Here is a 13,151-nt window from a genome sequence, read left to right as displayed (position 1 = left end):
GTAAGGGAGCAGTGCCTAGATCTCAGGCTAGAAGGCAGGGCTACTGGCTTCGGTCCTGGCTCGGCCTCTGACTACGATGTGACCTTGGGCCGGTTTCTTCCCTTCTCCGGGCTGGGCTCGTCTTCTGTAAAATGCGGCGTCAGAGAAGGATAAGTGTTGAGGGTTTCACCTGGGAGACTCGGGGCCGCGTGTTCAACCTAGGCCTCCCCCTGACAAGCACATTTTCTGAATAACAAACGTCAGGCTGGGCTCCCAGAGCACGGACGGAAGGCCCAGGAGGGCGGATGATAAGGATCACCTGGGGTTGAGAAGGCTCTGGGCGGGATCGGTCCATCTTTACATCGTTACTTCGGCCGCGGCCGCAGGGCCCAGCCTACAGGACTTGGTGCCCCCTTTTCCACTCGCATCCCCGCGACCCGAGTAAAGGGCAGTGCAAGTCCAAACCAAACCGAGCATCACGCCGGTTTAGGGGGGCGCCGGCTCATCACGCCCGAGCTTCAGAGATGCGGACCCCTCCTCTTACCACAAACCAAACTGGCGCGGGGGCTCCAGCTGCTGAAGGCTCAGCTGGTGCGTTCGCAGGTACCCGCGCTCGCCTCTTGTACCACCGGGCGCTACCGCCGTTTCCTTCTCGAAGCGCCTTACTGGCTCCCACTCCTGCGGCCTCCAGCCTCAGCTGCCGGGGTGCGCCTGCGCCCAGGGGCTTTGCTCCGTAGGGCTGCGCGGGGCGGAGCCCGACGGCTGGTGCGCAGGGGCGGGGAGCCTCTGCGCCGCCTCCTTCGCCTTGCGTCGTCAGGCCTGGCCCTCCTCCCGCAGAGGGTATTCCTATTCGCTAGGCGCCCGGCCCGGGATTAACCCACTACCGCCCATTTTAGGTCTAAACCGCGCTCTGAACTCCTCCACCTCCATCCTGGTTCTGGAAAGAGCGGGGAACGATATCACCCCGCGGGTTGCGGGTAGGGAGGTGGAGGTGCCGCTCCAGGAAGTGAGAAAACCTGGTGAGGTTGAGGCGCCTTTCCAGGTCCTACGCCCACTTGCTGTCTTTGGAGCTTATTGGGGTGGGTTGGTTTGTTGGTTTGTTTTTAAATTTGTCGTTTGGTCAGATGAAATTTATTTAAAATTTTCTTCCTACGATTTTAAAAAATAATTTAAGAATAGCACAGCTTCCCAGAGTTTCAACAACGGAACATCGGAGGCCAATCTGTCACAGATCAGGCTCCCCTGCCAAGTTTCCAGGATGAGAAACCGGCTGAGGAGAAGGAACCTATCAGGGCAAATTAGTGGCAGAGCTATGTTTAGGTCAAATTATAGAGAAGGGCTGATTGGAAAGGGACCAGGCAGATGAAAACAGGAAGGAAGGAAGGGCCTGATGGGGCTTTAAAGAAACCTGTCAGCTCCGTTACGTGAGCTTCTTGAGGGCTGAGGCTGTATCTTCCTTATCTCTGGCTCCTGGCATGTAGAGCTTTGAAGACCAGGAGAATCATGAAGGTAGGATGCACTTGGTTCTCCGTACCCATTTCACAGACCGACTCAAGCTTGCATCAGCGCTGTGGTTCAGAATAGTCACTGTTACAGCATGCCATAGCCATAACAAATCCTTATATTGGGTCACCAGGTTACACTTTGAGGGTTATGCACTGCTAGAAAAGCAGTTAACTAAAGGAAGAGTTAATATTTCCACTAGGAAAACCATAGATCCTGACTTGGACTGAGAATTAATGGAAATAAAGTTCTATTCATGAAAGACAAGGACAGGACAGTTGATCTGTCTACGGTTATATCCGACTCCACCTGTGGCTGACCTCACACCTTCCCAGCCCCACTTTTTATTCCAGTTTTGCTCTGGCAACCAGCTGCATACAGGTGAAACCTGAGAGCACCTTGCCTCAGCTGTACCTGGTATCTTCCCCACTCGGGGCTTCTCTGTCACTGCAGCCTGGGCCCCCTACAGGAAGCCGAAGCCCATTTTGACACATGCATAAACTTGGAAGTGCAAAGGAATTAACAGGTCCTAGGACGACGTTTGACCAAGGCAGACAGGAGCTGGTGGAGAACTATGCCACCCTTTTCGTTCTTCCAGTGGGCAGTTCCAAGGTACGTTTTGTACAGCACCTAAGATGATAGACCCCTGGCTGCCCACAGTAGTGCCCAACTTGATCAGCTCAATAATGCACCCTTGGATCGCTTTTCTCTTTCCTGTCTTGACTGTTTGACTCTTCCAACTCCTCCACTCCTGTTCCTCGGGATTCATTCCCAAAATAAACTACCTGTATCATGAAGGTAGGATGCACTCTGAACAAGTTCTTGTTCGGAGTTTGTTTTGGGGTGAGGGGGGAACCCAGACTAAGCCAATGGTTAATCCAAAAGAGTCATCTCAACAGGGAACTATATTCAATATTCTGTGATAAACCATAATGGAAAAGAATATGAAAAAGAATGTATATATATGTACAACTGAATCACTTTGCTGAACAGTAGAAATTAACAACATTGTAAATCAACTATACTTGAATAAAATAAATTAAAAACCACACACACACAAAGAAGACCCCAAAAAAACCCAAAAAACCCCAGAGGCATCTCAGCCCAACTTTCGGGGTCATTCTCAGCAGACCTTTCCCAAGTTTGCTAATGAGGAATCCATTTGTTCTGTTTGAGCTGTTGCTCTTTTTATTGCCCTGCTGCCCTGCCCTTTAGGGCATCATTAATAAACTCTCAGAGGCAGGCAGGAAGTATCAGAGACTCCCAGGAGACAGGGCCAGCTGAAGGGCTGGGTCTAGGTTAGCATTGGACAAAGCCATTCTCGGCCTTACCTTAAACGTTTTCCCTCCTTCCAAGGTAGGTCCTGTTTGCTGACCTTGAAACGAGAAACTTTCAGCTCTGGGGTTGAACATGGAAGCAGAGACAGGGTGGGACCCAGGTCACTCCCAGCACAGCATGTGCCCAGAATACGTCTCTTTTTTGCCCTCCCTTTCCCCCTTGCCCCTGCGGTAAAAGCAGTTCCTCTGCCCAGATACAAGGTCTCAGGCCAGGGTCTTTGGCACCTAGCACACTTCATCTCATTTCAATACCAAGAGGGTGCTGTTGCAAATTACTAAGCTAGGTTTGGGAGGAAAGAGCCCTTAGTCCCAGCCTTCAAGAAGGGAAATGAGACATGTACATAAGCTAAATGAATCCTTAGAAGCCCTGTAAGTCCTCTAAAAGAGGGACTTGTAAGTGTAGTGGGAGCTCTGGTGAGGCTTCAGGACAGAATCTGTAGAAAGGTAGCATCCTGAAAGACTCTCAGAATGAAGTCCCCTCAACAGATCCCCCTCCTAATGGATTACTCATTAGCAGACTTGGGAAAGGTTTGCTGAGAAGGACCTTGAAAGGTGGGCTGAGATGCCTCTTTTGGATTAACCATTGGCTTAGTCTGGGTTCCCCCTTGAAACAGACCCCTGTCCAGAGAGCCACAGTGTTTGCTCCTGTCCTTCTATCAGCTCCTAATTGCCTCCTAGCTCACACCCTTCTTGAATCCCAGATCAGACTAATCATTCATCTTCCTAGGCCCCAGCCCTCCTCTGCTAGATCTGGCCCTGCCCCATCTCTGAATACCCCTGCTCTTCTCTGTCTTCAGTGTTGTGTCTAACACCAGATGGTGCAAGTTAAATCCTGCCCTTAGCCAGCCACGTGGGAACCCTCCAGGAGCCCACGAGTGCAGTGCTCTGTGCTGAGTTCTACTGGGGGGTAGAGAATCACAACACCATTTACCATCCCAAACACTACAGGTCTTCCGTTTGTTTAATGCAACTGAATTTTCTTTAAAAAAAAAAATTTTTTTTTTTTTTGGCTAGAAATCATGTCCTTAATCTGCAGAATTTTAGAAGTGTCAAGTAGCTTTTTCTATAATTTACAGTGAAGGAACGAAAAAGCCCAATGTACTATTCTAAACAAACTGTGATGCTCAGAATCTTGTGTGCTGAAGAGCCCTGGATCCTAACATGACCATAACACTGAATTTTGCCCATGGATGAGAAGTGGAGACCCAACCTTCTCCCTGCAGTGACTGAGCAAGTAGAACGAGGGCTTGGACCTTATGGGGAAATAAAGGGGTGTATCGGACACCCACATCCCCACTCCCTTTCTGCCTCTTGACTCTAATGTATTTAATTAAAATGATTGTTTGTTTAAGCCACAGAGTTGTGGGTTTTTTTCTTTTTGTGTGTGTATTGCAGAGGGGGGAGTAGTTTGGAAATTTAACCAAAGTTATTTTGAGGTAATTGGGACCTTTGAAGAGGGAAAAGTATGAGGAAATAAAAAAACAAGTGTGTCCCCACCTCTGCCCATCCACCCCAAGCTACAGCACTGCATGAAACCCCTTCCTTTGTGCAGCTTAGCTTGATCAAGCCCTTAGATCCCAGGCATTGTGCTTTGTGTTGAGGATGCAGTGATAACCCAGTGCGGGGTCTCTGTCTTCAAGTAATACAATTTAGCAGCTAATGACTGATCGCTGCATACCAAACACTATGCCAAGTGCTTTGTGTGCATTTTTTCACTTAATCTCTGCAGCAGTCCTAAAAGTGACCTAAGAATATCCCCATTTTCCATCTGCGGAAGTTGAGGCCCAGAGAGGTCAAATAATTGCCCACAGCAACATAGCTAGGAAGTGGCAGAGACAGAGTGCGCACAAGTCTGTCCCACTCCAAAGACTTTCTTTTAGCACATCGCCAACTGTTCTAAGGTTCTTGCTTTGACAAAACGGATAAAAATTCCAGCTTATAAGGCTATTTGGAGTACAGAATTTTTTATAACCAGTTGGGCATTGTTTTGTGAGTAATCCTAACAGAAGCTGGAATTGCTTTGTTACATTGAAGTTCCTTTCGGTGAGTACAGTACAGAAGCCAAGATCTGATGCACTCAACTAGGGAAAGAAATTATAGGTCCTAATTGGACTTATAAACTTTGAAAGACAAAAATATGGGACAAAATTCTCAACCCTTAAAGCTGATTTAATTTTCTGAACTTCAAATCTATTTTTTAAATAATAGTTAATATGTATAGTTAATATAAATGTTTTTAAAACCACATGCTTATTTTGATTAATATCTTTTCATTTTTTTCCCCAATGAATGTGTATTATTTATATTTTCTGCTTGTTGCTACCAGTGACAGAGCCTATTATTTCAAAAGGGAAATCAAATTACAAAGCTGCTGCTTCCCACTTTTGGGTTGCCAGTACCTCTTTCCAAAGGTCTATTTGTTGAGAAGGTTATACTTCAGATTCACTTTGCTAGTCTTATTTTCTTTTCAACACAAATGGCCCAAGGATATTCTCTTGCTAGCAATTTCTCTAACAGTAAATTTTGAGACAAGACCAATATATAATATCTAGAAATTAATGAACACAGAACAATATTTCTATGTTGCTCACTAGAGAATTTCACTTTATAATTACCTTTGTTCTGAAATAAATTAATTTTAAAAGCTCACCAAAAAAAAAAAAAAGGCCTATTTGTTCCTCCCCAACGCCCTCCCCTCACACCAGGCTCCTCCCAAGACTGGAAGGTTTTCCTTCTGCCGAGAGTCTACACGCTCAGCATTTGCTCACCTTGGCCAGCTGTAGCAAGGCTCCCTCAGCACTATCAGCACGCAGGTCCAGGCAAGATACAAGCCAGATACACCTGGAATCCTCTTAATTCTCAGTTGATAAGATGTAATAGACACCCCTGGAAACCTCTTCCAGGCTTTACGTGTATTATTTCAATGCTTGTCTTTAGCTGGGAAGGGAAACTCTCGCATTCATATGATAAGCAAGGCCAACTACTGATAAAATACAATATTTAGAGTTCTGATGTTTGTGTGTTTGTCGCTGAATAGGCAAAGTTCAGCTTCATAACTTTATTTTGAGCTTAAAATGTCTGTGAGTTCGGCCCTCTGACAAGTGGAGGGTCAAGGGTGGATGCCACTGCCTAGGGATGCATAAGAAAAAATGATGCCAAAGGGCAGCTCCAGCTGACTCTGTGGTGAGCTTTCCCTGCCAGGATGTGTGGGCATAAATGAGCATAGGAACTGGCCTGAACAGAATGAGAACTATCCAGAGAGTGCCCTGAGCACAACCCAGACTCGGGACCTGAGAAAGATTGTAAGATTGCTCTGGACAGGGTCAGCTGCAAGAAGGTAGGGCCAAAACATACCTCTTAAACATCACAATCAGGTGAGGAAGAGTATCTATGCAATACAGGAGATCCCTTCAGGGTGTTTCTTAGTATTACCATACTTTGTAATTAAAGTCAGTGGAAAGTTACAACAGCTGAATTCAGGCGGTACTACTAATGGTCTAGACTCTTCATAAATAAAGTTTGGGTCACCCCACCCATACATGGTAAAGAACCATGACCTGCCGAGGGCAAAGGGAACATGGAATGGGCAGTGGCAAAAAGTAATTATAAATACCAGGTACAACCATGTGACCAGTTGCAGAACAAGGACTGTAATTGTCATGAGTATTTCTTATTTTGTTATGAATATGTGTGTGTGTAATATCTTTCCTTTCTTTTCTCTCTTATCCCCTTATCATGTAACATGAGATACTTTGACTCATATATCATAGTATTGTTAACTTCACATCATAGTATTTAAGTTATGGGACATCAAGAAGAGTGAACATCACCTAAGGACTCTGTGTCCTCTTTCGGGGAAAGTGTTAGTGCATTTTTAGTTGTATACAGGAGAGTTGTATCATGTAGTTTGAATTATGACCTTGTTATTGTCTTTATTTGGAGAATACGTATGGTCTAAGGAGATGTATATGGGTGCCAAGTTGACAAGGAGTGAACTGTGATGGTTAATTTTATTTTTTAAAATTACTTAATTTAAAAAAAAATTTATTGCTGTGTTGGGTCTCCATTGCTGCGCACGGGCTTTCTCTAGTTGCGGCGAGCAGGGGCTACTCTTCGTTGCAGTACGCAGGCTTCTCATTGCAGTGGCTTCTCTTGTTGCGGAGCACGGGCTCTAGGCACGTGGGCTTCAGTAGCTGTGGCACGCGGGCTCAGTAATTGTGGCCCACAGGCTCTAGAGCGCAGGCTCAGTAGTTGTGGCACATGGGATTCGTTGCTCCGCAGCATGTGGGATCTTCCCAGACCAGGGATCGAACGTGTCCCCTGCATTGGCAGGCAGATTCTTAACCACTGCACCACCAGGGAAGCCCTGTGATGGTTAATTTTATGTGTTAACTTGGCTAGGCCACAGTGCCCATATATTTGGTCAAACATTATCCCAAATGTCTCTGTGAAATTGTTTTTGAATGAGATTAACATTTAAATTGGTGGACTTTGAGTAAAGCAAATTATCCTCCATAATGTGGGTGGGCCTCATCCAACCAAATGAAGGCCTTAGAGAAAGACTGACCTCCTCAGAAGGAGAAGGAATTCTGCTGGCAGACTACCTCTGGCTCAAATTGCAACTCCTCCCTGTGTCTCTACCTTGCCAGCATAACCTAGATTTTGGACTTGCCAAGTCTCTACACGTGAGCCAACTCCTTAAAATCAATCTCTCTCTGTGTGTGTGTCTCTCTCTCTCTTTTTTTTTTTTTTTTTTTTTGGTACGCGGGCCTCTCACTGTTGTGGCCTCTCCTGTTGCGAAGCACAGGCTCCGGACGCGCAGGCTCAGCGGCCATGGCTCACGGGCCCAGCCGCTCCACGGCATGTGGGATCTTCCCGGACCGCGGCACGAACCCGTGTCCCCTGCATCGGCAGGCGGACTCTCAACCACTGCGCCACCAGGGAAGCCCTCTCTCTCTCTTAACATCCATATACAGCCTGTTGGTTTGTTCCTCAGGAGAATGCTGACTAATACACCCACTCAAAGTGGTCTGCTTCCCTGATTGGACCCTGATACAGCATTGAAATAGATCCCTTTATTCTAGGATTGGTCCCTCTTTCTGTTTGGGAGGGCAGAAGTCAACAGGAGCAGGGAGGGGCCTTGCTCAGGAGCCTGGAGCACAGGCCAGAGGTAGGAGGGTTGGTCCCAGGCCAAGGCGGGACATGGCAAAGCTTGCTTTTCACCCTCTCCATCCCCTGAGATCTCTGTGGGGTGGACAGACAGACACTTCCTCAGCTTACTCCACTCCAGGGTGGCTTGGGCCAGGTGCTCTAACAGGCAAAACCATGAGGCTCTGGAAGGATGGAAGAGGGAGCTATTCCTTCAGATTGGGGCCAGTGAACAGGCTTCATGGAGGAGGCGACTGCCTTGGATCTCAGATTATAAAATAGGTAGGATATTTTTTCCTCCGAATTTTTATTTTGAAAAAGTTTAAACACACACAAAAAATGAAGGAAGAGTATGATGAACACCCATATAGCGATAATCTAGATTCACCAATTGTTAACAGTTTGTCACATTTCCTTCTTCTCTATATATATACGCATACACATACACATATACACTTTGCTGAGTCATTTGAATATACATTGCAGACATCATAACACATCACTCCCAAATATTTCAGCATGTATCTCAAAAGAACAAGGCAATTCTCCCACACAGTCATGACACTATTGTCACATTCAAGAAATTTAATATTGATAACAATAATATGATTTAATTAATCTATACTCAAATTCCTTCAATTATCCCAATAATGTCCTTTATAGTTTTATAGTTTTTTCCCTTAATCAAGGACCATGGCTTACATTTAGTTATCATGTCTCTTTAGTTTCCTTTAATCTAAAACAATACCCTGCCTTTTCTTTTTTGGAGGGGAGGGTCTTTCATCACATTGACAGTTTGATGAGTTCAGACTAGTTGTTTTGTAAAATATCCCAAATCTGGATTTGTTTGATCATTTCCTCATGATTGGATCCTGGCTAGACATTCTTGGTAGGCATACTATACAGGTGATTCTACCTACTACATAGGTGGAATTTGGACAGACTGAGATGGGGAAGGATACACCAGACATAAGGAAGAGCAAATATTTTGTCCCTTAGGTGTGAAAAAGGCAAGCATGTCTGGGAATAGCTGTGGCCACAGGGAGTTGCACTGTGGCATGGGGCATGTGGGCAGTAGGCAGGAGAAGGATAAGCGTTGGGACAGTCAGGGAAGTTTGGTCCATATTCACTGGCCTCTGTTCAGAGGGCACTGGGTAATCACAGCCTCTGGAGGCATATTAGATTTTCATAAAAGAGCCTCAAAGACCAAAAAGCCTTCAAGACCCAAACAAATGAGTCTCAAATTGTGGGGTGTTAGCCTCGGAAGAGACTGTGAACAATGGGGCCTTCCCAAGCACCCCCCAGTATACAACATATTATTAATTGGAAAAAAGAGAAAATCTCAAATAAAAAGGAGCACAATTACTTTTCATGTGATTCCTCTTCTTTCACTATTTTCTACAGTTCTGTCGTTAGCCTTTTTCCTCAGAGGTGTTTCCTCAGACGTGTTTCCTTCAGCCCCTCACATTCTTTCCTCTCCCTTCTCTCTCCTTCCCAGTCACCCAAGCCAAAAACCCGAGATTCCCCCAGATGTCCTCCCCTTCATCCCTCACATCCAGCCTGCTTGGTCCAGCCACCTGTGGCTGGTGCTGCAGGAGACTGTGGGAGAAGTCAGAGAAGGACCAGGTTGTCAGGTACTGGCTATCAGACTGCCCTCTAGGGCAGCTCCAGCTAGGGGTCTTGGGATATGCCCAAAGGCAGATCACTTCGAAAGGCCCTGACTCAGGATGGGGATACAGAATTGGACAGGAAGCTGTGACGCAAGCCAGTGGCCAAACGTTTGGAGGAGGAGCTTGTAGAAATGAAGAGAGTCTGCTAATTCAAAAAATACATGCACCACAATGTTCATAGCGTCACGATTCACAAAAGCCAAGACATGGAAGCAACCTAAATGTCCATCGACAAATGAATGGATAAAGAAGATGTGATACACGCACAAACACACGCACACACAATATGGAATACTACTCAGCCATAAAAGGAATGAAATAATGCCATTTGCAGTAACATGGCTGGACCTAGAGATTATCATACTAAGGGAAGTAAGTCAGACAGAGAAAAACAAATATCATATGATATCACTTATATGTGGAATCTGAAAAATGATACAAATGAACTTATTTACAAAACAGAAGCAGACTCACAGACATAGAAAACAAACTTGTCGTTACCAGAGTGGAAAGGGAACAGGGAGGGATAAATTAGAAGCTTGGGATAAACAGATAAACACTACTTTATATAAAATAAATAAAAAAAACAAGATCCTACTGTATAGCACAGGGAACTATATTCAATATAGTAATAACCTAAATGGAAAAGAATCTGAAAAAGAATAGAACTGAATCACTAACTGAATCACTTTGTTGTACACCAGAAACTAACAACACTCTAAATCAACTATACTTCAATTTTTTTAAAAAATGAAGAGCGTCTGAAGAGGTGAGGCTGAAGAGTGGCTGGGGGCAGGGTGAGGAAGTGGACACTAGGAAGCTTCATTCTTGAATTCCATGGTGTTTGCAGCATCCCTCTGATTCATGGAAGATTGGCTGGGTGATGATAGGTGTGTTCTTAAGGTTACACAACTAACGCAGCAACACGTCTTTTTTCAGGGGACCCTGGCCAGCTGGGGTATCTCTGGGTGATCCTAGTACAATGTTTCCTCATAGCTGGAGACTACTTGAGGCAGACCAAGTGTTTCTGTCCTTGCTTCTTCATCCCTCCCATTTCACCAGGTTCTGCAGCCAGCCTCCTATGCAGGAGGAATTCAGTTTACTGGCCCCAGCATGCTAGTTCTTCTCTCCCATCACTGGATCGAGTCTGGGGTGGTGCAGGAAGGAAGACATATGTTGGGGTCCTAGTGGGTCAATTAGAGAAGAGCCAAGGAAAGCACAGGACATGAGAGGATGCACAAAGGCATATGGGGTGAGCTGGAAACAAAAGAACAGCAGACGGAACAGCCCAGCCTTCCAGTTTTGACCAAGCTAGAAGGAAAGGCAGAACTGGCAGTGTGAAAAGAAGTGAGCTGTGATGCGGCCCATTTGTTTACTGGCCTTCAGGAAAACCAGGTCATCCTTAGAGGTTTTTACTTGAATGCTCATTTTCCTGTAAGATGTGAGGCTGCGGCAGCCACAACAGAGAAGGGTGAAAGCCATGCTTGCAGAGAGAGTGTATTCTGATAAGTAGAGGCTGACTCAGGGGGTGAGTCCCCCTCCCACACACACAAATAATAATAGAACTCCACCCATGCTTGAGGGGTTGCAGCTGAAAGGCAGAGTCTCAGCATCATGTCCCAAAGAGAGAAACCACGTCCAGACACCTCAAAGGTGAGGCTGAAAGGCAAGAAAAAGAAAAAATTTAAATAAAAGGAGTCAAAACTACCATTACTCCAGGCACTATAATTATTAATCTAGAATATTTAGGATATTATGGAAATAATAACAGGTTCAGTAACTTGGCTGAATATAAGACAAATATAGGAAGAAAATTAAAAGCTTTCCCATTTAGAAAATTTAATGTTAAAAAAAAATCCTGAGAATCACAATACAATAAAAACTATGATTACTTGTAGACAACAGGAAAATGCAAAGTCTTTATAAAAAAAAAAAAACAACTGTATGTCTTTACTGAGAATGATGAAAGATGGACAGAAAAATGAGGGGACAGACCATGTTTCCAGTTAGGAAGGCAGTATCATAAAGATGGATCTTTCCCCCACATTTATCTAGAATTCAATACTGTTTTGGTTCAGGGGAAGGCAGAGGCGGGGAGGGAGAACTTGACCAACTGATTCTGAATTAATCAGGAAAATTTTGAAAAATGCCTCATAAGATCAAAACATACTACAAAGCTAAGCTGGTTAGAAAAGTATGGTGCTGATGCATGAATTAAAAAAGTAGATTAATGGAACAAATAAGCAGTCCAGAAACAGAACCACAAATTAATGGAAGTTTAATATACAATAAGAGTAGCACTGTCAATCAAAAAAGATGAATTATTTAATGGTATAGGGACAATTATGTATGTATATACCACACACATAAAAATGAAAGTAGATTAAATATCTAAAAATGAAAACTGAAACTATAAAAATACTGGAAGGAAATATGAGACTATTTCTATAATCTTGAGGTTGGAAAAGGATTTCCTAACCCCAACATGTTGCCCAGTAGACATAAAGGAAAAGACTAAAAGATTAGAAACTTAAAAATTTAAACTTTTATACAAGGATAGCTACCATTCAAATCACTGGCTTAGAGAAAACACTTGCAACATATATAACAGATAAGGGCTAAAAATCCACAACATATAAAGTGCTCCTACATATGAACAAGAAAAAGATAAATAATCTTGTTGAAAAAATACACAAAGGATAAATAAATCACAATAAAGAAAATCAAATGGCTAATAAACATAAGAATATATACTCAGGTATGATAATCAATATTTAAAATACAAGTCAAAAATAAATATATTTTTAATCAATCACATTGGTGAAAATTAAAAGATTGGAAAGACACATGGAGGCAGCACCCTCACACACTGCTAGCAGGTATGAAAGTTACAATCATTTTTGAAAATAATTTGGCAGCATGCATGATGCCCCTTGAGTCAGCAATTCCATTCTAGGACTCTATTCTACAAAAACACTAACATACTTCACAAAGATGTGCATACATGACTATTTGATGCAACATTATTTGTAACAGAAAAACAAAAATGGGAAATAACCTAATAATGGAATTTTAAATAAATTATGGTCCACCTATTCCCAAAATATTTTCTACCCCAAATGGCTGCTTTTCTGGGATCATGCTTCCTCATGTCCTGGCCTTCTCCATCCCCTGAAACATGATTCTTGCTAGAACAAGTCTGCTTTCCTGGCCACAGCTGATTGATTTATGGTGCTCACCTGATCCATGGCAGGCCAATCGGAGCCCTTCTCTGAAATTTTGGAACTGGAAGTAAGAAGGAGAGCCAGTCTAAAGATGTAAAATATTAACCTCAGGAGGTAGTTGGGGAGTTCTCCCAAAAGCTGCATTTCTGCCCCATGAACCCAACAAATACACTGGTCGGGCCACAGGAAGTATGAACAGAGTAGTGACGCTGAAACACAGAGAAGACCTAAAAACAGAGAAGGTGAGAGAGTCCTGCCCTGTCTCCAGTTGTCCCTCTTTCTCATGTATT

The 13,151-nt window shown here is 44.1% G+C and overlaps 2 protein-coding genes across 5 annotated transcripts in view; one reads left to right on the top strand and one right to left on the bottom strand.

Annotated features, from left to right (window-relative positions):
• The window catches only part of BDH1 (3-hydroxybutyrate dehydrogenase 1), a gene marked incomplete at both ends in the record, with an annotated part of 33,774 nt that extends 33,318 nt beyond the window's left edge, over positions 1-456 (bottom strand). Inside the window, 2 exon segments of the mRNA XM_079921414.1 lie at positions 45-124; positions 341-456. Coding sequence (XP_079777540.1) covers positions 45-124; positions 341-456 — 196 coding nt within the window.
• Positions 1-13,151, top strand: part of APOD (apolipoprotein D) — an 87,832-nt gene that overhangs the window by 5,226 nt on the left and 69,455 nt on the right. The gene's annotated exons all lie outside the window — the stretch shown is intronic.

Source organism: Stenella coeruleoalba (genome assembly GCF_951394435.1).
Source record: "Stenella coeruleoalba genome assembly, chromosome: 5".
Lineage (NCBI taxonomy): Eukaryota > Metazoa > Chordata > Mammalia > Artiodactyla > Delphinidae > Stenella > Stenella coeruleoalba.
The sequence above is the reverse complement of the archived record's forward strand: the minus strand, read 5'-3'. Positions and strand labels throughout refer to the sequence as shown.